General features: G+C 41.0%; 1 protein-coding gene across 2 annotated transcripts in view; it reads right to left on the bottom strand.

The window, feature by feature from the left end:
• Positions 1-23,674, bottom strand: part of DSCAM (DS cell adhesion molecule) — a 563,650-nt gene that overhangs the window by 102,047 nt on the left and 437,929 nt on the right. The window contains exons 25-26 of one of the 2 annotated variants that reach the window (XM_063447089.1): positions 16,338-16,562; positions 9,990-10,280 (exon numbers count right to left, since the gene is read on the bottom strand). In XM_063447089.1, the coding sequence (XP_063303159.1) occupies positions 9,990-10,280; positions 16,338-16,562 (516 nt within the window). The remainder of the gene's footprint in view (positions 1-9,989; positions 10,281-16,337; positions 16,563-23,674) is intronic. The other variant, XM_063447097.1, reaches the window with a different exon arrangement.

Raw genomic sequence — 23,674 nt, 5'->3', positions numbered from 1 at the left:
ATACAACTCAGCAAAGGAAGCAGCAGCGGGTACAACATCATCATCATCACACCGTACGTCCATGTGTGTAATGCTGCCTGACTGAGACATATCCCTGTTATCTACATCCTCTGGCAATAATGGTTGCACATCACTCTTTTCTTCCAACTGATGTGTAAATAACTCCTCTGACAGATCAAGTGAAGCGGCTGTGGTGCTAGTGTTGGTGGTGGCGGCAGGCGGGCGAGTGGTAACTTGAGAGGTGCCCGAAGCTAAGTTGGAGGAGGATGGTGAGTCAAGGTTCCTAGCAGAAGCTGTAGAAGATTGGGTGTCCTGTGTTAGCCAGTCAACTATGTCCTCAGAACTTTTCGAGTTCAGGGTACGTGGACTCTGAACACTGGGCATTATTCTAGGGCCAAAGGGAATCACAGCACCACGACGACGACGGCCCCTGCGGGGTGGCCTGCCTCTGCCTGTCATTTTTTTTTTTCGATTAGTGGTACTATGCATGCAAGCTACTGTGACAACAGATATGAGTGGCACTGTGCAATGGCAGAAGTTGGCAGAGTAGACGCTGTAGGCCTGACACACATGCTTGCAAACAACAAACTGCTATTCAATCTATTACAGTCAAAATTGTATTTTTTTGTTAAATGTACACTACTGTTACACCAGATATGAGTTGCACTGGTGTGACAATGTGCCCTGGCAGGCCCTGAAATGCACACGTGTGAAGGAAACTGACTGCTATTATTTCACAGTCAAATTTCTAGGTTTTTTTTAATGTACACTACTGTTACACCAGATAAGAGTTGCACTGGTGTGACACTGTGCCCTGGCAGGCCCTGAAACGCACACGTGTGAAGGAAACTGACTGCTAGTGTTGTCGCGAACCCGAAATTTTCGGTTCGCGAACGGCGAACGCGAACTTCCGCAAATGTTGGCGAACCGCGCGAACCGCCATTGACTTCAATGGGCAGGCGAATTTTAAAACCAACAGGGACTCTTTCTGGCCACAAAAGTGATGGAAAAGTTGTTTCAAGGGGACTAACACCTGGACTGTGGCATGCCGGAGGGGGATCCATGGCAAAACTCCCATGGAAAATTGCACAGTTGATGCAGAGTCTGCTTTTAATCCATAGAGGGCAGAAATCACCTAACATTGACACCTGTCCTCTTTAAAATCTAAAGCTTAAGCTATTGTTAAAACAGATATGAGTGGTGGAACTGACTGTGCAAATGGGCAAGGCATCCAACCTGACACAGAAGCTGGCAGGCAGGCAACTGCTCTTCTATTACAGTGAAAAAAAATGATTTCTTTAAAATCTAAAGCTTAAGCTATTGTTAAAACAGATATGAGTGGTGGCACTGACTGTGCAAATGGGCAAGGCACCCAACCTGACACAGAAGCTGGCAGGCAGGCAACTGCTCTTCTATTACAGTGAAAACAAATTATTTATTTTAAATCTAAAGCTTAACCAATTGTTAAAACAGATATGAGTGGTGGCACTGGGCAAGTGGGCACAGTATACGCTGTGAGCCTGACACACACGCTGGCAGGCAGGCAACTGCAATTAGATTACACAGGAAAACAAAAAAAAGCAGCCTGATGTTATAGCCCTAAAAAGGGCTTTTTGGGGTGCTGTCCTTACAGCAGAGATCAGATGAGTCCTTCAGGATTGTAGTGGACACTGAATACCCTAGCCTAGCTATCAATTTCCCTATCTAATCAGCAGCAGCTAAACTTTCCCTCCTCTCACTAAGCATGCAGCTTCAGAATGAATCGAAAATGGATGCTGGGAGGGAGGTTGGAGGGTGTGGAAGGGAGGGAGTGCTGCTGATTGGCTGGAATGTGTCTGCTGACCGAGAGGCACAGGGTCAAAGTTTGCTCAATGATGACGAATAGGGGGCGGATCGAACTGCGCATGTGTCGGCCCGCCGTGGCGAACGCGAACACGCTCAGTTCGCCGGGAACTGTTCGCCGGCGGACAGTTCAGTACATCACTACTGACTGCTATTATTTCACAGTCAAATTTCTAGGTTTTTTTTAAATGTACACTACTGTTACACCAGATATGAGTTGCACTGGTGTGACACTGTGCCCTGGCAGGCCCTGAATTGCACACATGTGAAGGAAACTGACTGCTATTATTTCACAGTCAAATTTTTTTATTTTTTTTAAATGCAAACTATTGTGACACCAGATATGAGTGGTGGCACTGGGCAAGTGGGCACAGTATACGCTGTGAGCCTGACACACACGCTGGCAGGCAGGCAACTGCAATTAGATTACACAGGAAAACAAAAAAAAGCAGACTGATGTTCTAGCCCTAAAAAGGGCTTTTTGGGGTGCTGTCCTTACAGCAGAGATCAGATGAGTCCTTCAGGACTGTAGTGGACACTGAATACACTAGCCTAGCTATTGATTTCCCTATTAAATCAGCAGCAGCTACACTGTCCCTCCTCTCACTAAGAATGCAGCTTCCGGGGAGCGGGCCCTAGCTGTTATGGAGGAAAGACGCACTTCGTGTGAGCTCCCTCAATATCTCACTTTAAGCAGCTATCAACAAGCGAATTTCACCCCAGAAGGGGATGACCCAGCAATGTTGCTCCTACCTGACCGACCCGACATGCTTAATAGTGGTCAGCAACTCGACAGAGTCTTACTTACCTCCGCGTGGCAAGTGTGGCCTGGTGCTCACCGGGCGGGAGAGGTGGTCGATCTCCCGATCCTGGCATGCCCAGGATCAGCTACTTCCCGGCAGGAGCTTCGTTACCCCCCCTTGGACCGGTGGGGGATATCCCGGTCCACCCCTGAGAGGCTGTATGGAGATAATGGATGCACAGAGCACAGCCGCCCAGGCTGACATACTCATCTGCGACTCTCCCAATATGGCGGCAGCCGCGTGTCCTCCTGGTGCCAGCAAAGCATGGCAGGATATTGAGTCTAAGCTGGACAGACTCTTTAATCAATTTTAGAAGCAAATAACAAGCAGGAAGCCCCAACAAGCTCCACCACGGCCCCAACAAGCTCCACCACAGCTAAGCGAAGCAGTCCCCATTAAAATCCACCAACGCAAAAGGCGTCGAAGACAGGGACCGGAGACACAAACAGAAATGCAGAGCCTGCCCCACGTCAAGCACTCGCCTCCACCTTAAGCTACCACAATCCCGCACCGGACATGAAGGAAGCACCACCGGGACAGATCCGACCACCCAACAAAACAAGCTTCCACCACCTCAAGCAGCGAACCCGGCACTCAGCCAGAGACTTGCCTTTGTTGTTCCAGGTATCAGGGACTCCCAGGGTCTGCACCTGGCTCCCAGAAGGGATCGGATGAGCACAAGCAGTAAACAGCAGCCTGCCAAGCATGTCCCACTATAGCCGATCCTCCACACCATGCCTTTGATCGCATGAACTGCTCTCTGCACATTAACTAATCATAAAGTAGCAAGCGTTTAAACATATCATTATTTCACCTCCTAAAGAGTTTACATGCCTTTACCGTAACCGTTAATGTATTATGTTATTCACTAGTCTCATCTCATGGGGTGACTTACACTTGATTTATAACTAGTGGTGGAGCTGCTGATATAAATACACAGTTGATAACGTGCAAGCTACACCCTAAACATGTCAGCCATCTTTCACAACAATGTACTGCTATATACTCATACCCTCAGTGCAACTAGCCATGATATACGCACGTTCAGCCTAGCATGCTCAAATATAACACACTTCTGTCAAAAAAAAAAAAGAATGCAGCTTCCGAATGAATCTAAAATGGATGCTGTCCAGGAGGTGGGAGGGTCTGGGAGGGAGGGTCTGCTGCTGATTGGCTGGAATGTGTCTGCTGACTGTGAGGTACAGGGTCAAAGTTTACTCAATGATGACGAATAGGGGGCGGACCAAACATCGCATATGTTCGCCCGTCGTGGCGAACGCGAACAAGCCATGTTCGCCAGGAACTATTAGCCGGCGAACTATTCGGGACATCTCTACATATAAATAGTCTGTATTGGCTAGTGCTAAATTCTCTTTATTTGTTTTTTTTTAGATATGATGCAGATAACCTTTAAGAGCCAATTTAGGACAATGCCATTATAACACATTCCCTTAGAGATGTATTTCTAAAATGGAATTATCCTCTCAATTAACACATCTATGCCCGCAGGGAGCTGTCAAACCTAACAGGAAACGTACAAACCATTGCAACATATGGTCTTTAATTTTGATGCTGGCAAAGTATAACATTTGGTCTTCAAGGAGGTTAATTCCCAAAGAATAACAAAGAACAAGTAAACCCTATAGCAAAACATTCAAGAATTTTATTAAGCCACTACTTCTTGCTGAGCTTAAATGGAATATTGTTATTAAGCTATAAAACAATAACTCCAACACATCTTCAGTCATGTCACTTTGCCCTATCAATTTGACACAATATGGTTCAATCTGTATGCTTATTGTTCTAGAAGCCCAGGTCCGCCACTCCATTTACATTCTTTGTTTGGTGTGCATTCTTGTGTTTCTGGTGAATCTATTTGTATAAGTTTCATGACTTCTAATTTTCCTTTGCATCTGTTAGATAAATTATATTCTAGGATTTATCTCAAACTGTCGACTTGCATTTTGTTCTACAAGTATCACATACCTTATTATCTATCTTCTCTAAATATAAGACCATGTGATATGACCATCATAAGTCATGGCTAAAGTATTCATGGAGGCTAGTTTCACCTTGGTGGTTGGTCAAATTCAAGTCCTCTAAAACCATTCTCTTCACCCTGTTCTTTGTAATATTTCTACAAACAACCTCCTGGCCTCACTGGAATCCAACGTGTCCAAAAAAGTATTACAATGTGCACTGCTTGTACTTTCTGGAATGAAGAGGTAGCATAGCATATTCTTCCTCCCAAAAACTGCAAAATGTAGTATTTAAAAAGAAATATACATTAATCTGTTTTTCCTGGCTAATCATGGCAGCATCACTTATGGGTAGCTCTGCCCCTAACTAGATCAGGACAGGATCAACCAATAAAAAAGAGAGAAAGAGAGACTGAATGCATAAAACGTCCCTCCTCCTTTCATACCTCAGTCTTTTTTCCTGTCCATAACTGTACAGACAGGTATAATTTTGCAACCTCTATTTTATTTTGTTTGGCCACCTTCCAATGTGTACCATGGGTCTCCCAGGCTCAGTTCAGTGCCTGATGACCCAGTAAACAGTCTGCATGAGTACGACTAACTGGGTCAGATTCAAAATGAGTTGTTTAAATCTTTCTATGTCATAATATTCAATTCTGTGGTCAAGGCTCCATAGAAATATCAGAAGCCTTCTATTTCCCCCAACAGAACCTAGAAGCAATCTGGGAGATAGACTATTCACTCTATTTCATTCTGGAGTTTTTTCTATTCTCCTTTTTTCCAATCTTTCGTGTACTAACTGGTTAGGTGAATTTCACATTCAAGAGTTTTGAACATGTCTTCTCTTCCCAAAAGATATATTTTGATGGGGAAAGAATTTCCTTTTGTGTTTTTTTCATAACTTTTACTCTATTCTTTTTTATAGATGTCTTCTCCCTCTGCCTCCCGCCGTTCAGGTTCAAAGATACATAGGTGAGCCAAAGTTGGTGTATATGTAAGGGGAATAAAAGAGTGCCAAATGGGCTCCATAGTTACTTACAAGGCCTTTTTGATTTTGCAGCCCATACATGAGCCGGGATAGATCCACACAAAATGTCAAAGAACTGAATCATCTTCTCCATCATCTGAGTCTGAGCTTGAATTCTTGGAGGATATCACTGATGAAGAGGAGGAGGATATGGAGTATGGCCCAAAATCCTTAGACTTCAAATCAGTAGAGAAAAGTATCTACCTAATAAGAAATACTCTAAAATTACATGAGGAAAAGCCAGAATCCTTAGAATCTGACAAATTCTTTGATGATCTAAGATCATCAAAACCCTCATTTCCGATGCATCTAACTATAAAGGAAATGATCCTTAATGAGTGGGCAAAACCAGAGAAAAAAAAGTAACGCTCAAAAACAAAAATCCTAGAATCTATCCCTTCGCCTCCAAAGATTGCAAGACTTGGACTGCAATTCCAAAAATTGATGCTGCAGTTATTAAAATAGCCAAACGTACCACTCTCCCCATTGACTCCATGGCCTGTTTAAGAGAGTCTATAGAGAAAAGACTGGATGCTAACCTAATAAAAGCTTATTTGGCACTTGGCTCAGCTTTACACCCAGCCATCGCCTTTACCACCTTATCCAGAGCTATTAAAGTTTGGATAGACAACCTAGAAGAAGATATCCAAAGGGGAGTGAGAAGAGAACACATTCTTGACAAGCTAAAGGATTTTAGGCATGCAGCAGACTTCAGCTCTGAAGCATATCTGGATATCTCCAAGATGATTGCCAAAAACATGGCATTATCTGTCTCAGCCAGAAGGGCTCTGTGGTTACATTCTTGGGGAGCTAACTATTCTTCAAAATCCTCCCTTTGTTCTCTTTCTTTCCAGGTCCATCTCCTTTTTAGGAAAATCCTCAATGAAGCTATCCAAAAAGCAGCAGACAGAAAAAAAAGTATTTCTGCCTCAAGTGACGAGAACCCCATTCACACCCTCCTGGAAAGACTAGAGGTTTTGAGACAGGTCTTACCGATCAGGGAAGGAATAGAGCAGAAATGCATTTTAGAGAAACTACCAGGCTTCATCATCATCAGCTAAAACCAATAGAGTTTAGATGCAGACATAAATGGAGAATACATAGAGAACAAATAATAGTGTAACACTGTAAAGATATATATAAATGTTCCCTTTTTATCCTTGCTCCTGGATGCCTTCTCATCTGTGAACATTTTACTAGTTATATTAATAGTGGAGATTCTGTCCACTAAAGCGCTGAGGAGTGAGTAATATCTAAAGATTGCTCAATAAAATGTAAGTAACATTCTTTTCTTCCACTGCACGATTTTGTCTACAAAGAGCATAATATTTCATGTTTTATTTTTACATGAAACTGCTGACTACCCTTGATTGAAATCTACGAAAGTGGGGAGTATACCACTATTGGCTGATTTATTGGAGCCACTCAGGGCTCTATTACATGTGTGCACTATCTGTATAGTTACATTATTATTCAAAACCTGACTAATATACTACACCATATTGTGTTCCTATACTCTGCTCTTTGTTCCATATCTTGGCAAGGACCAACATACAGCACAAGGAGATAGCTCGCCTATCCTTAGGTGGGAATTGTTCTGCCCAGGTCCAATATCTCAGAGCTGGTGTGAAGCTCCACCTAATGTAAGTGGCACTACACACTTATTCCTGTCCTGAAAAGAGAGACATATTCCACCATTAGACCTTTTTTGTTCTTTTTTGTTCCATTTCTCTAGCCAGGAGGAGAGACCTTTGTCAGGAATGTTGCAGATACACACCAACGGAACTGTTTTCGTGCTTGTTCTTCTGTTTGTATCAATCTGTTTTTGACTACATTTCCCTAAACCCCAAGTAACCAAATGTCCACACAACACACATTTGAAATTTTTAGCTCAAAAACTAAATCATTTTTGTGCTTCTGCATTGTATTATAGCTACAATTACATTATAATTCTTTTGCATGTCAAGTTTATATATAATATTGATGAAAAAATCTCAGGCACTCACTGTAATTGCTTCCGGGCAGATTTATTGCAACGTTTCGACCTGTAACCAGGTCTTTATCAAGCTTGGTTACAGGTCGAAACGTTGCAATAAATCTGCCTGGAAGCAATCACAGTGAGTGCCTGAGATTTCTTCATTGATACAGATTCCTTGGGGTTTCCTGACCCATACTCAATAGCACCCTGTGTTGGTAAATTGTGATGGAGTGCGACCCTCCCTTTCTTCTACTATATATAATATTGAAGCATTTTTTTATTCCCATACTTTATATTATAACCCCTACCAGATCAATGTTTCAACAGGCCTGATTTAAAAGTAAAAATATAGCAGATGTGAAGGTTAGAGAAAAAGGTACTGGAGTTGTTCGAGGCTGTGCTTTCACCCATTATTGTCTCTTGCTAAATGGAACCTGTCTCTTTAAATAGCATTTGATTTACAACACACAAGAACCCAGTATCAGTCTAAAGTAAGAATAACAGTCTTTAATTCCCCAACAAACACTGAATAAATACTTGGACACCGAAAGGCAAGACTTTTCCGCAAGATATTCCCAACCTCGGCCGCTGTACAGTATCAGAGACATAGATCTCCATTAGCGCAGCAAAAGCATCAAACAGTGTAATCATGATCATAAATCTTACTGTTCTGCTTGACTTTGGGAGAATTTCAAGGCTGTCAGAATCAAAGCCAAACAGAATTTAAGCAAAGCACATTTTTACGATTTCTTATTATTGGTGGAGTCTCCGCAATAATTCGAGAGCCATCTGAGGTTGCAGAAAATAATTTTCCCCACCCGAGACACTTAAATTGTATTGAGAAAATATAATTACGTGCTATGATTGATGGACACGAGAAAGCAGAAACTAAACTTGGCCTATTTCCGTTTTGAGTTGAAATAAATATTTCGATCAGTGGACTTTTTGGTGTCAATGAAAGTGAAATATAGATGTAATCTCTTGAAAGCTATATTGTTTAGTCTTTTTAAAATGTTACCAAAATAAAAACCAAAAGAGAAAGCACTATACATTATAAACAAAGCACAGAAAACTGCCTTACAGGTTTGTTTTACATTTTTGTTTGTGAGTTTTTTTTTTTACTTTTCTGTGTATGTTTACATTGACATGTACTTTATTTATATTTTATCATGTGATTGACCTTTCAGAAGGGGTCGATATTCCAATTTAAAATATAGATTATTCTGACAAAACTGCCACTAAGTAGGTATATATATATTAAAGATATATCTGCCTTCTCCTTGACTGTTGTCACAGATAGATATGAACAGCTAACCTATTAAGTGAGATTTTAACACAGATACTAAGGAAGACTCTTCAACATCTAGGGTTGTGATTGAAGGCAAACTGAGCTTATATCTGTTAATGTGTTGCTGAGTTTTGATTTCAGCTACACCTTGTTTAGATAATAATAAAATTAATGTAAAAAAATGCATTTCGCCTGAAATGAACAGCTGATTAATAAATGCCACTTTAACTCATTGTAATGGCATTTGCTTTATTAGCCTTCGAAAAATGAAAGACTGAGTCTACCATATTAGGACACCAAACGTGTATATATTTACAGCTAGTGAATTAACCAACTGAACTATTTCTAAAATGTTTACATAGATTGAAAAAAGATACAAAATAGAAAATAAGAAGTTGATTCGGGGCATGCTGGGGAACAGTATTTTTATGTTGGTGTAAGAGGCATTTTTTTATTGTTTCAAGATTCCCCCAACCCCCAAAAAATAAAATATATTGGTTCTTTGTATATTTTCTTTGTTGTTAAAATTGAGGGAGATTTATCCAAGTGTTTTGAAAAAAAAAATTTTTTGGGAGGTACACTGTATTGGTTATGGTGTTTAGAGTGTTTTAAAAGTAGTGTGAAAAAAATGTATTTTTTGTATATTCTGAAAGTCTTTTTGCACATTCACAAATATATACTACTGATGCAAAACACTGAGAATGATTGAAGAATATGCTGCCTTGCTTTCTGTGCAAAAATAACAATGGTGCAAGAAAACACCAGATAACAGATGCTTCTTCAGTTCAAAAATAAATGGAATGCACTATTCAAAAATTAAACAAAGCAAAAAAAAACCACTAGAAAAGTAAAACAGGCCGTTAGAGTTGATAATTTATAATAAGGTCACCAAAAGATCACAGATTATTCTGTAAGGCTTTGATAATTCTCACGCACTATTTTAAAATGAAAAATTCTAAACATCAAGATTCATGAATTTTTGTTACAAGAAAATTATAGTACTCAGCAAATGTTTTTTTTTTTCTGGATTCAAAAATATATGCATTAAAATAAGCAATGATATAGTACTTACCTCCATCATAGTTCAATGTGGCAAAATTGGCTTGCTTTTCAGCACACCCAGCGCTGTTGCACACTCTCATTTGTAGCTCGTACCACATGGCCTCCTGAAGGTCATAGAGTGTGTAAGATTTGGATAGTGAAGTCCTCTGTGCTAGTGTCCACACTGTGGTACCAAAAGGCCTGTATTCCAGGTTAAATGACGTGATTGGACATCCGCCATCATTCCAGCCAATCAGATTCAACCTCACACGGGTAGTGTTAATACTGGCAAACAAGTCTTGCTCTTTTGAAAATTGTGGTTCTATAGGGATACATCAAATGTTGCAGAAAACTCATTAAAGGTAACACCGACAGGCAAATTTGATTACTTATTTATAAAATATCAAACACTAGTCACATAAAAGGATTCCCTTTATATTTTAAGAGATGATCGAAAAGCTAGTATTTTCTTCTCATTGGTTAGTACAAAATAATTGCTATTTTAAATAACATTAAAGCGAAAAAAAATGTTGTGCAGTGGGCACTATACTGCTATACAATATATATATATATATATATACAATGCATGAACTGCATAGAAAATAGGGGTGATTAAAGATATTTGGTGGTTTATAATTTACAAATTATAAGCTAAGTAAATATCTAAAAAATCTAACTCATGTAAAATAAAAAAAAATAAAAACAACTGGCATATCCCTAATATTAGGAATAATTACAGTACGAGTCATTAAAATAGAGGAGATTATCGCCATGGAAATGGTGAAAATTCTTACCCCAGTGGAACCCTAGCACTGATTAAACGTCACAGAACATCCATTGTCCTGTGTCATGCAATCAATGTTATACTGTGCATTAGGCACATGTAGTCTTTCAGATGCTTTGGAATTAAATGCCCATCACGCTCACACAGCAAAATTGAAGATTTCTAATCTAACAGAAGATACAGAACATTGGGATGTCTATGTGCAGGTTGACGTCCAAGGGGAGGTGGGCTGCTGGTACACTGATCTTTAATGACTCCCAATTGACAGATTAAATAAAATTCTGATTGTTACAAAGCAAGCTAAACATTCTACTCCACAATTTTCTATTTCCTTAAAGGGATAGTACATATATTTTATTTAAGAACTAGCTCATTTCCCTCTCCTTTGCAGACACATGTTCTGATATAATATAGTTTTGAGGTGAAGCCTCACTAATGGTTAGATTTAAACATGTTTTTTCATTTAAACATTTGTTTTTCAGTTAAAAGAAACCATCCCAACTTTGCAAACAAAGTATATTTCCCAGTAAGTAAATCATCTTGTTTAATGACCCCTGTGTTTTAACAGGCAGGTGTCTGATATTTATAGCATCTGCTGATTCTCAGGAAGAAATGTATCATGCTTCATTACTTGGTATATCAAAGCTTCAGTAGGTTACCAAAATCCTTCTGTTGGTGTTATGTTACAGGAATAGATAATACTGTATTTTATTTGTTTTTCTTCAGATTATCCTGGGTCTGTATCTCTAAGTCGGTGATCCTAAAACTCTGCTCTGTCGACCTTGGGTGCAAACGGTTTTCGGTGCAATAGTATAGTGAGTGTCATGGTCAGTGTTTTAGGGAACATTTGATGATGGCATGTGGTGGAATCCTGTCTAAACAAACAATGTGAGTTTTATGTTTAGTTTAAACTTACTTATGTCAGAGACATTAAACTCCAGAACTCAGATGTAGTGAGACTATAAGTCCCATTGTCCAGCAGAATGTGCCCAATCATGCTTTTAGGAGGGCTTTGGTGTACACCAGCATAAAGACACTAGGCATAGTGGTGCTGGTGGTGATTAGTGCTGGGCACATAACAATTATACTAGAGTGAAGAGTGCTGCACAGCTTAAACCACACTAGGAGAGGAGAGCTGCGCAAGTGTATAATCACACTAGGGGTAGGAGTTCAGCACAAGTGTATAATCCAGGGCTCGACAATTCCTAGGCCCCAGGTCGCCATGGCGACTAGGAATTCCGCCATGGCACCTGGGATGTCAGCCCTTTAATTAAGAAGGCCATACGAGGGAGCATTAAAGCCGGCTGCGGTGGGGAACACTGGAGCCGGCTGCCCTGGTGAGCATGGAGGCGGCCGTCTCACAGGTTACATTGGCCATATTCTTAATACTGCTGAAGCAGCGTGGGGGCCGCCTGCCCGCGGAAGCGTGGGGGATGCACGTCAGCAGGAGCATTGTAGGCGGAGTGCGAGGGAGCAGTAGTCTAATCTACCTGCTGCTCCCTGTCGTGCTGTTTAATTATGCCGGGAGCCGGAATATGATGTCACTTCGGCCCTGGCATCACTACAGAGAGCGCAAGGGAGAAAGAGGAGCTGCAGGAAGATTACTGCTCCCTCGCACGCAAGAAGAGAGTAGCCCCACTGGAGCCCAGCGAAAAATCCATTCAGCTCTCCCATATGTAGGGAGGCTGGGTGGATTTCAGTTAAAATAAAAATGTCAGTTTGTGAGTGTGTGAGAAAGTTTGTATGTGTGTTTGTCTGTCAGTGTGTGTATGTGTTTGTGCCTGACAGTGTGTATGTGTGTCTGTCAGTATTTGTATGTGTGCGCGCCTGTCAGAGAGTGTGTGTGTGTGCACGCCTGTCAGAGAGAGAGCGTGTGTGTGTGTGTGCGCACCCCTGTCAGAGGGTGTGTGGGGGTTTGTGCCCCCCTGTCAGAGAGTGTGTGTGTGTGTGTGTGTGTGTGTAGGTACCTGCCCCCCTCCAATCGCACGACAAAGGTGTTTTTACTCACCTTTTATCGGACACCATGCCGAATTCTCCATGGCTGGTCCTGCTTCAATGGCTGAGATCATCTATCTTTATGATCTCAGCTAAGCCAATACTTTCCTATGGAAAAGTATTTGAGAGGATATTGTGCATGCGCAGCAAAACTGTGCCAATCAGCATCTCCTCATAGAGATATTTGCAATCAATTATCTCCATGGGGAACATTCAACGCCTCCATGCAGAACGTGGAGATGCTGAACGTAGATGCTGCACACAGTTTACATTAAAAGATCTGCAGGTGCAGGCTATAGGCACCAGACTAACCACATTAAGCTGTAGTGGTTCTGGTGTCTATAGTGTACCTTAAGAATTGCATTTTTCTCATTGAAAACTAAACTTAAAATTAGATCTTAAAAAAACAGTTCCACACAAGTTAGTGTTTGTTAAGTGTTATTCAAAAAACTCCTTGGTGGACGGTGATGAAGATATTACTTACAATGAACATGCAGTGTCTCTGGTTGCTTGTTATAACACTGTTCAAATGCATGACATGTTACTTGGCTTTTGCACAAGCCACTATGCTAATGATCTATCACTATGTCTGCCAAGATGGAAAATGAAAGAATATAAAAAAAAAAAAAAAAACAGTTCCTAACTTTTTTAGCTGGCTCCTAGATTCCAAACAAATTTGTCAAGCCCTAGTATAATCACACAAGGGGAGGAATACTGCACATGTGGAATCACACTAGGGGGTGGAGTACTGCACAAATAGAATCACACTAAGGGGAATAGTGCTGCACACGTGGAATCACATTAGTGCTGATTAAATACTCATAATACTAAAGGGACAGGTGCTGCAGAAGGGCATAAGTATACGTGTGCAATAACACAATAGGAAGGGGAAACAATATTGGTACCCATAAATACTTTCACATTTAGGATGAGTGATGCCTGTTAAATAAGGAAAAACGAGGCGATATCTCTACTACCAAAAGCACAGACATCCTCCATGCTCCATTCCATGCTACATAGAGAACATTGAGCCAACGGAGCAGAGCAACCTATCACCAACCTATCGCTGTATTGATGGTTGAGGATCTCTGTTCTGGGGAAACACAATCTCAGCTATGGATATAAATGCCGATTTGTATTGAATAAGATATCTACATGTTCAGAAGAACCTTTTATATTGGAAATAAGACACAGTTGATGTCTCCACAAAGAGCACGTTAATGACCTTGGCTCGTTTTTACAAGACATTGAATGCTTGGAATATAGATAAAATGAACTCTGGGTAACTGACATACAGTATGGTGATTTAATTAAACGAACGCTATCACCTCTTTACCCTCTGGTGCAATACACTTGTTTAGAGATATCAATCACGTAGTCCTTGAATTTTAACATCTACTGAGGAGCGGAGGGGAGAGGTGGAACAAAACTACCTTATTAACTAAAAGTGAAACGCTTGGAGAGTTCAATTTTCTTTTGAAAGGATCCCTGCTATGAAGTCTTGTAACTTGTGAGCGGGTCATTTGTTTTCCCACACAAAAAAAAAGTATCACATACTGAGAGCAGGTAGACAATATGTCAAAAGATTGCCATAATATGGGATATTGATGTTTCTGCTCAGTTGCATAAATGCAATAAGAAGCCAAGCAGGTCAGAATTAACCATGTAGCTGACTCGCTCCGATCAGTCTACATGTTGTGCATATGTACGGTTACTCATTACTCATGTAGCAGTTTTCCCGTTTCTAACACTATTCTATTTTAATCAAATATCAAATTAAGATAAAACAGGAGATAAAGCTGAAACCTTTAGATGTTTGGATATCTGGAGACCAAAATGAACAGCAATTCAAGACTAGTTAACCAGAATAAAAATGCTGCCTTTAATGAATATTTAATCTAATTGTGCAGTACCCTAAAATTACTACAAACCATTATGAAAGTTGTTAATGATGTCCGAGGTAGGTACATCATTCCCAATCTCCTGCGTAGTGTACAAACATGAGTTGTCCCTTTGTAAATATCTAATGAGCTCATTGCACACACATAAAAAAACAGTATCACAAAGTAATGTAATAACTATGGGAACAAATGGAATATTTCAGTTCTGGATATTCAGTCTACCTGACAGTGAGGTTGAGACCACAAACCACATATGAAATCATGAAGGACATTTTTGCAAAGTCAGTTTTTTCCACATTGGAAATGTAAGGTCCCCTTATTTAAAGGAACACTCCAACCCCCATGGCACATTAATTGTAATTCATTACATAAAGATGATATCTTAATTATAGGGCAGGAGTGTCAGAGGGCTGTCTTGCTTTTAGGGGTTAAACAGTTTACCCTGAAGTCCGTCACCTTGGGGCCCAACATCTCTGTCTTCTCTCTTATTCCCTTCAACTGGCAGTGCGTGATAGGCTAGTATCATCAGCTGACATTCTCAACCTACCACTGGCCACCCATTGAGAGCCAAATGATTTCTTCTCAGTTATATGACTGTACCCACAATGACTATTGGAAGCCTGCCTATCTCCACCTCAACTGAGTGAAAGTATACATTGTTTTTACTGGTTGATATATAGGTAGGGCGTAGGTGAGTTGTGACTCACACAGTAACTCTATACACATCCTGAAACAGGGTCACTTTTTTTAGCTTATCTTACAACACAGTGTGTTTAATTTAGAAGTTCTTATCTTCTGATCTGTGAATTGCTTGCTAGAGCAGACGTGATTCAGCAAATCACTAAAGTAGTCATGGTGCTTGGAGTAACTCCTAAATGACAGAGAATTGAACAATAACACTGCAGGGGAATGAATGATATATACACCAAAACCACTTAATTTGGCTAAATTTGTTTTGATAATTAAAGTATCTATTTAATAGTATTAAAGTATCTATTTAATAGTAAAATTGAAATATTCCTAGTTGATCCATCATAGATATTCTATGAACTTAGCACCAGGTAAAGGCTGTGACATCACCAATGTTATGAGGTTTTACTATCCCTTTTGTAGGTGAAACTTTTATTCAAATGAAAATATCTCATGATTCTTTTGTGACTTGGAAAACCTGGAAATACTAACATAACTTCTGTTTTTTGTGCCATGATAAAGCTAATGCCAACTTTTTCATTTTGCAAACACTATTGGGGCTGTGTGTTATCAGCTCAGTTATTTATCTTAAATAATGCCTTTTCTTTGGGATACCTCTCCAACAGATTATTTAGTGAGAGAATTGCAAATCGGAACCATAAGTAGTTCAATCTGGGGCAACATGGGTCCAGGATGATTCCTTGACTTAAGCTCTAAAATGACTAAGAAGCACTCCAAGATCTGCTTGGAGAATATTGTATTGGCCAATCATGATGATGTATCTGTGGGACATTTTGAATAGCCTACTACTTTTCGATTGTTAATGGTTTTATCGACATACTTCTAATCTTCCAAAAAATGTATTAATACTTTCAGATATTCATAGCCCTGCGTACACCTCAATCATGAGTGGGTGAGAACAGATACAGTATAATCAATTTCAACATATCAACACAAATAGTAATTGGCATTAAAAAAATAAATAAGTAACTTGATAACTTATAATTACTTCCTGCTTTAGATGGGCAGGACAAGACTCCAGTACCTTTCCCAAGGGTTTTAGCCTCTATGATCTCACTGATGCGACCTGGTCCTACGCCATTCTGGGCAGTCAGAGTAAACTTGTACCAAGTTCCACATTTTAGGTTCTCCAGTCGGTAAGAGCGCTCACTGGGACTAATTGGAAAACTGCCCCATTGTTCACTATTGTCTTCTGAGTACTGCAAAATATAGCCTGCAACAACAACAAGATTTCATTAATATAAGGCTGCGGACAACTGCTAGTGTGGATTTCTACAAACAGTAAGAGTTGGGATGAAATATATCTTAGAACTATTTCTTAGAACTATTCTAATATCTTAGAAATACTTTCTTGGTACTATTGTTATAGTGAATTTGCTACAGTGTATCTGGCAGCCTCTGGTCAAGCTGAGCCCAATTAAGGTATTACCATCTGTGCCTATAAATCAGGAAAGAAGAAACAAATGCCTACACAGCAGAGAAAGCAGATCTCGAGGATTTCAAATGCTCATTAATAATTACTTAGCTCTATTTTACAATTCACGTACAATAAAGTGTTATAAATACAGCACACTATGACAATATAAAATTATTTACCCACATATTGTACATTTAACCCATACCAATAACTAAGTATATTATTACTGAATGGTAACTTAAAGGATTACTCAAGCCCTTTCCGTTACCATTTAGTAATAATATACTTAGTAATTGGTGTCTGTATGCGCAGTATTTCTCTTTCATACTAACACACATATTGGAAAGCAAGAAGGATGAGAGAAATAGAGTAAGGGGCAGTTGCCAATGCTAGGTAGATTACAAGCATTATTTTTTTTCAGAAAGCAGAAATGATAAAGTGCAAATGTTTTACTTAATTGAAAAGGTATTAGAATGTTAATAAAATGTTAATAAAATGTAACCACAATTTGAATGCGCCGACTAATTCTCCTAAGTAATAAGATCACTTCATTCACATATCACACAATGGAGGATTGTTTTGTCTCTTTCTGCAAGAGACTATAGCAAAAATATTGAAGAAGCCTAAAGAAACAATGGAAATCATGGCTCTGTTGATGTTTGTGTTATTATTTATTGTTAAAATGAACCTGTCATGATGGAATCTGATGGCAGATAAGAACCATTCGGCCCATCTAGTCTGCCCAATTTTCTAAATACTTTCATTAGTCCCTGGCCTTATATTATAGTTAGGATAGCCTTATGCCTATCCCACGCATGCTTAAACTCCTTTACTGTGTTAACCTCTACCACTTCAGCTGGAAGGCTATTCCATGCATTCACTACCCTCTCAGTAAAGTAATACTTCCTGAAATTATTTTTAAACCTTTGTCCCTCTAATTTAAGACTATGTCCTCTTGTTGTGGTAGTTTTTCTTCTTTTAAATATAGTCTCCTCCTTTACTGTGTTGATTCCCTTTATGTATTTAAATGTTTCTATCATATCCCCCCTGTCTCGTCTTTCCTCCAAGCTATACATGTTAAGATCCTTTAACCTTTCCTGGTAAGTTTTATCCTGCAATCCATGAACTAGTTTTGTAGCCCTTCTCTGAACTCTCTCTAAAGTATCAATATCCTTCTGAAGATATGGTCTCCAGTACTGCGTACAATACTCCAAGTGAGGTCTCACCAGTGTTCTGTACAATGGCATGAGCACTTCCCTCTTTCTACTGCTAATTAGAGATGTCGCGAACATAAAATTTTCCATTCGCGAATGGCGAACGCGAACTTCCGCAAATGTTTGCGAACGGGCGAACCGCCATAGACTTCAATAGGCAGGCAAATTTTAAAACCCACAGGGACTCTTTCTGGCCACAATAGTGATGGAAAAGTTGTTTCAAGGGGACTAACACCTGGACTGTGGCATGCCGGAGGGGGATCCATGGCAAAACTCCCATGGAAAATTACATAGTTGATGCAGAGTTTTAATCCATAAAGGGCATAAATCACCTAACATTCCTAAATTGTTTGGAATAACGTGCTTTAAAACATCAGGTATGGGGGGCGGGGCCTGGCCGCAGAGCAGTGAAGACGTGTGACTCCAGAGCTCCTGCATTAAGCTACACCTAACCTATAAATCCACGGATTTAAAAGCGACTAATCGGGCCACGAAGGCCAGCAATAGAACGGGGACATAAAGCGGAACAAAATGATGCCCCACAAGCGCCATTACTGGCAGCACTCACAGATCTGGCGTCCGAGGCCTACTCACATGGCGAGCGCGGGAGAGACGGCCGCTCTCCTGCCGCCACAACCAACTACCTCGGCGACCAGGAGCCCACATCCCCCCCCCTATGGACCGGCGGGGGTCATCCCGGTCCAATCCCTACAGGGCCACGGGTTCCAACAAGCCTCCGTGGTAGCTAGCAACTCACAGCCGGAGGCCAAGATGGCGAATGCCGACCAGGCCCTAGGGCTACAACCCGCCCAGACTCAACAACTGCAGCTGACTAACACGGACAACATAGCAGCTGCCTTCGACCGTTTCTGGACGAGATGGCTGGCCTTAACGACACAGCCCCGAACAGCAATACAGGCCGCCCAAATGTCCGCCAACCTACCTGCACATGGCCCGGCGCTAAAACGCACAGCCAAGCCACCAACCAGAGTGCGACAGCAGGGGGCAAAGAGGGCTCAGTCCGGACCTCAAAGCCGCACATCGCTTACCCGACATCATCAGCCCGAGCACCGCCAGGTTCGGAGATCACCTCCCCACAGCACGCTACTACAAAGGAAACACACCCGACGGACCTATACACGGCCGTCGGCAGAAGTCGCAAGGAAGGCATATCGGCGCATCACCCGCTTATGGCACTACTCAGCCGTAACCAGCCTCCAGAAGGACTTTGCCTCCACGTTCAATGGCGACTCCGAGACACTGATCCGCACAACAGCTAGGGGAGCAGGAACGCTGACACGCCGCCGACGGCATCCCCCCGTCACCCGAGGCACTCACAGGAGTCTGGGAAGCAATGGTGGAGACCACCCACAGCTCTTGACCCGCGGCATTGGAGACCTGGACTGTACCCAACACCCGATGGGTATTGGCTGAACTGCTATGGGCACCCGGCAGGCATAACAGTTTTGTATGCCTGATATGTTGCTTCACGGAGCCCTGCTTTGCTTAATCACTGTCCCATTGCAGCAGTTTTATATATGCGTTGCCAGGCCATTAGAGAGGGGAATGCATTTTATTTATATTATTAACTCGACAAACCAGTGTACTACCACGTTTATATTTATTTTATTATCAGTTTGTCCTTATCCCTCATGTGCTTAACTTTGTTTTGCCTCCTTGTATCTGGATAACTAGCAGGTACAGCACCCACTCAGCCGCAGCACAGATAGCTTGCAACTCATTAATCTCATGAAGACATACCAGCTAGTCAAACAACCACTGGTCTTGTTAATAGTTAAGAGTACACATATGACTCACACCAACGAGCTTCAAGCCACACACCAGCATACCCACTCGGGTCTATATAACACACATTAACCATGTTTTAAGTTCAACAGCATAAATGTGTTCCCGCACGCCTCTCCATGTTTCATTAGTCGTAAGCTCCCGCAGTGTAAGTGAACAGTCTGTGCTCTAGTTTCCTGCTCATAGTCTAGACGGCGACACTCACACACTGCTTACTTAATTTTGTACGAAATGTCGGCACGGAGATATAGCTCAGCTTACGAGTTTATATAAAATGTGCGTAGTAAGGAAAACAGCCTAGAACTTAGACATGTTTATCTGTTTAGAACTTTATTGATACATAGCACTTGAGGGCTTTAACAGACGGATAGCAGGCTATAACTTTTTATTATTTACTTTACTTAAGCAATGTATTATGATAGCTGTAGTATAGCGTGTACCTAACTTGTAAAGTTAACTTAATTTTTTTTTAAGGGGCCTACTGTGTGATACCCAGCGAGTACGTAAACAGGATTGACACGAATATTCACAGTTGAACCCTGCCCAGCATATAACTTAATTTTAATATTAACTTAAGTAACCATACCATTAGCGATGTTTCGCCTAGTTAAAGCGACAAATGTTTAAAGCGACAAATGTTAAAAGCGACAATTGTTTAAAGCGACAAATGTTTAAAGCGACAATGTTAAAGGCGACAAATGTTGAAAGCGACAAATGTTGAAAGCGACAAATGTCAAAAGCGACAAATGTTAAAAGTGAAAACATTTTGAAGCGACAAATGTTTAAAGCGACAAATGTTTAAAGCGATAAATGTTTAAAGCGACCAATGCTTAAGACTAGTTTAAACAATACTCAGGCATACTCACAGTTTAAGATTACTTTTATTAACTGAATACATGAGTAAATAATTATATAAAAATGTGCCTGATAATTAATTGCCCCGCATGTTTTGCGGAGAAAATGCCTGAGGACTGCTTTTTGGGGCACCTCATGCTTGCTTGTAACCCTTTATGCGCACTATAAAAAATAAAGAATTAAAAAAAAAAAAAAAAAAAAACATCAGGTATGACAGACCAAACTCCCCGTTTAACGCACCGCAAACAACCGCAAACAGTCCATTTGCATAACCAAAAACTCCCCATTTGCACAAGGTTGGATACCAAGCTAGCCATGTCCCGTTCCTTGTCCTCACTGATGTCATTGAAGGTCTCTTCCTCCACCCAGTCACGTACAACACCAAGGGTCCCCGAAAGGTGACAACAAGCCCCCTGGGACGCCTGCTGTGTTTGGTCTTCCACCTCCTCAAAGCCACCTTCCTCCTCTGACTCCTCTTCTTCAGACTCCTCTCTCTGCATTGCCTCTCTCTGCGTTATTATAAGGTGTGTTAAGTAGTACTATTCCTATAATATATAATTATAATATATAATATTATATTCGTATAAACTGATCAAATGTTCCAATGAGCAGCCAGCCACTACTCCATGAGTGCAGCCCGCGAGCCCTGCGCATATAAACAACTCACTTGAGGGGCTAACGCACACCACTAAAGTGCTTATGTTGTTTTGACTTTCCATGAGACGCTACAGTGTGCTACCAAAGTGTTTAATACATCTCAACAAGAACTGCCTTCATGTCTCCCCAGAGTGCCTACACTAATTTTAATTGAGTCGCTAATATGTACTATAGATGTGTTTACTGGAACCATGTATCAACCGCTAACGTACGCTACCACTGGGCATAACCTAAACTCACAAGAGTTACTAACAATGTGTATATCCTATCACCACAGGAGTAACCAGGGAGCATTCCCACTGTGCTCTACTTTTAACTCCACATGAGTTACCAGAGAGCATTGTCACTGTGCTTCACCTTTAACTTCACATGAGTTACCAGAGAGCATTATCACTGTGCTTTACTTTTAACCCCACATGAGTTACCAGAGAGCATTGTCACTGTGTTCTACTTTTAACCCCACATGAGTTACCAGAGAGCATTATTACTGTGCTTCACCTTTAACTTCACATGAGTTACCAGAGAGCATTATCACTGTGCTTCACCTTTAACTTCACATGAGTTACCAGAGAGCATTATCACTGTGCTTTACTTTTAACTTCACATGAGTTACCAGAGAGCATTATCACTGTGCGTTTTCCTGGCACTGGAGGGTCTGTTTTCCTGGCACTGGAGGGTCCCTCTCCCTCCCATCCACCAATCCCCAGTTACTGAAGGGGTGAAGACAGCCACTAGAGGTGGAGTTAACCCTGCAAGGTAATTATTGCAGTTTATAAAAAAACTGCAATAATTACACTTACAGGGTTAGGAGTAGTGGGAGTTGGCACCCAGACCGCTCCAATGAGCAGAAGTGGTCTGGGTGCCTGGAGTGTCCCTTTAACATCACATTAGTTACCAGAGAGCATTATCACTGTGCCTTACCTTTAACTTTACATGAGTTACCAGAGTGATATATCTTACTGTTTGTTCCCTACACCCGCATAGGCAACTAGCGAGCTAAACTGTACTGTCTGTCTTATGCCGTACGGGACACTAGCTGGTTAATCTTACGCCCTCATGGGCTGCTAGAGTGCGGCACCAGATAACAAAGCAAATATAGATATAAATGCTGTGAGTACCCACTATACCATGTTATGTTTGTAATGCCTGTCAAAGAAATGCTTGCAACAGCTGTCGGCGCTGTGCAAGCCCAGTGTTATTTTATGCACAACCAAAAGAAAAATAAAGAATTGAAAAAAAAAAGATACAAAAAAAAAAGATTAAAAAAAAAAGAATGCAGCTTCCGAATGAATCTAAAATGGATGCTTTCCAGGAGGTGGAAGGGGCTTGGAGGGAGGGTCTGCTGCTGATTGGCTGAAATGTGTCTGCTGACTGTGAGGTACAGGGTCAAAGTTTACTCAATGATAACTAATAGGGGGCAAACCGAACATATGTTCGCTACCCGTGGCGAACGAGAACAAGCTATGTTTGCCAGGAACTATTCGCTAGCGAACCGTTCGGGACATCTCTACTGCTAATACCTCTCCTTATACAACCAAGCATTCTGCTAGCATTTCCTGCTGCTCTATTACATTGTCTGCCTACCTTCAAGTCATCAGAAATAATCACCCCTAAATCCCTTTCCTCAGATGTTGAAGTTAGGACTCTATCAAATATTCTGTACTCTGCCCTTGGGTTTTTACGTCCAAGATGCATTATCTTGCACTTATCCACATTAAATGTCAGTTGCCACAACTCTGACCATTTTTCTAGTTTACCTAAATCGTTTGCCATTTGGCTTATCTCTCCTGTAACATCAACCCTGTTACATATCTTAATATTATCAGCAAAAAGACATACCTTACCATGATAGATATAGTTTTGCAATATTCTATCTTACTTGACTCGTGTTATACAATTAAAGAAACATGTATTCCTAATGCTATAGAGTCCTAGTCACCTAAACGGTGACTAGGGTCCCGTTCCAAGGCGAATAAATGGTAAATCAACCATTTTTCTGCTTACCTTAATCCAGCACCATGTGACTTCTCCTCCATCTACGTCAGCTCCCAAGTGGAGTCGAATTCACATGCGAGGTGCGCACGCGCATTCAAACCCGCCCATAGGAAAACATTACTCAATGCTTTCCTATGGGGATCCTTTTTGATGCTGGAGGTCTGTGAGGACGTCCAGCGTCAAATAAGTGTGATTTACTCAGTGTAAATCACGGAAGCGCCTCTAGAGGCTGGATTAACCCTGCAGTATAAACATAGGGTTAAAACTAGGGGGACCTGGCACCCAGACCACTTCATTAAGCTGAAGTGGTCTGGGTGCCTATAGTGGTCCTTTAACCCCTTAAGGACCAAACTTCTGGAATAAAAGGGAATCATGACATGT

Source organism: Pelobates fuscus, chromosome 1 (genome assembly GCF_036172605.1).
Source record: "Pelobates fuscus isolate aPelFus1 chromosome 1, aPelFus1.pri, whole genome shotgun sequence".
In the NCBI taxonomy this organism is placed as follows: Eukaryota; Metazoa; Chordata; class Amphibia; order Anura; family Pelobatidae; genus Pelobates; species Pelobates fuscus.
Note: the sequence above shows the minus strand (reverse complement) of the source record. Positions and strands in the feature narration are given on the sequence as shown.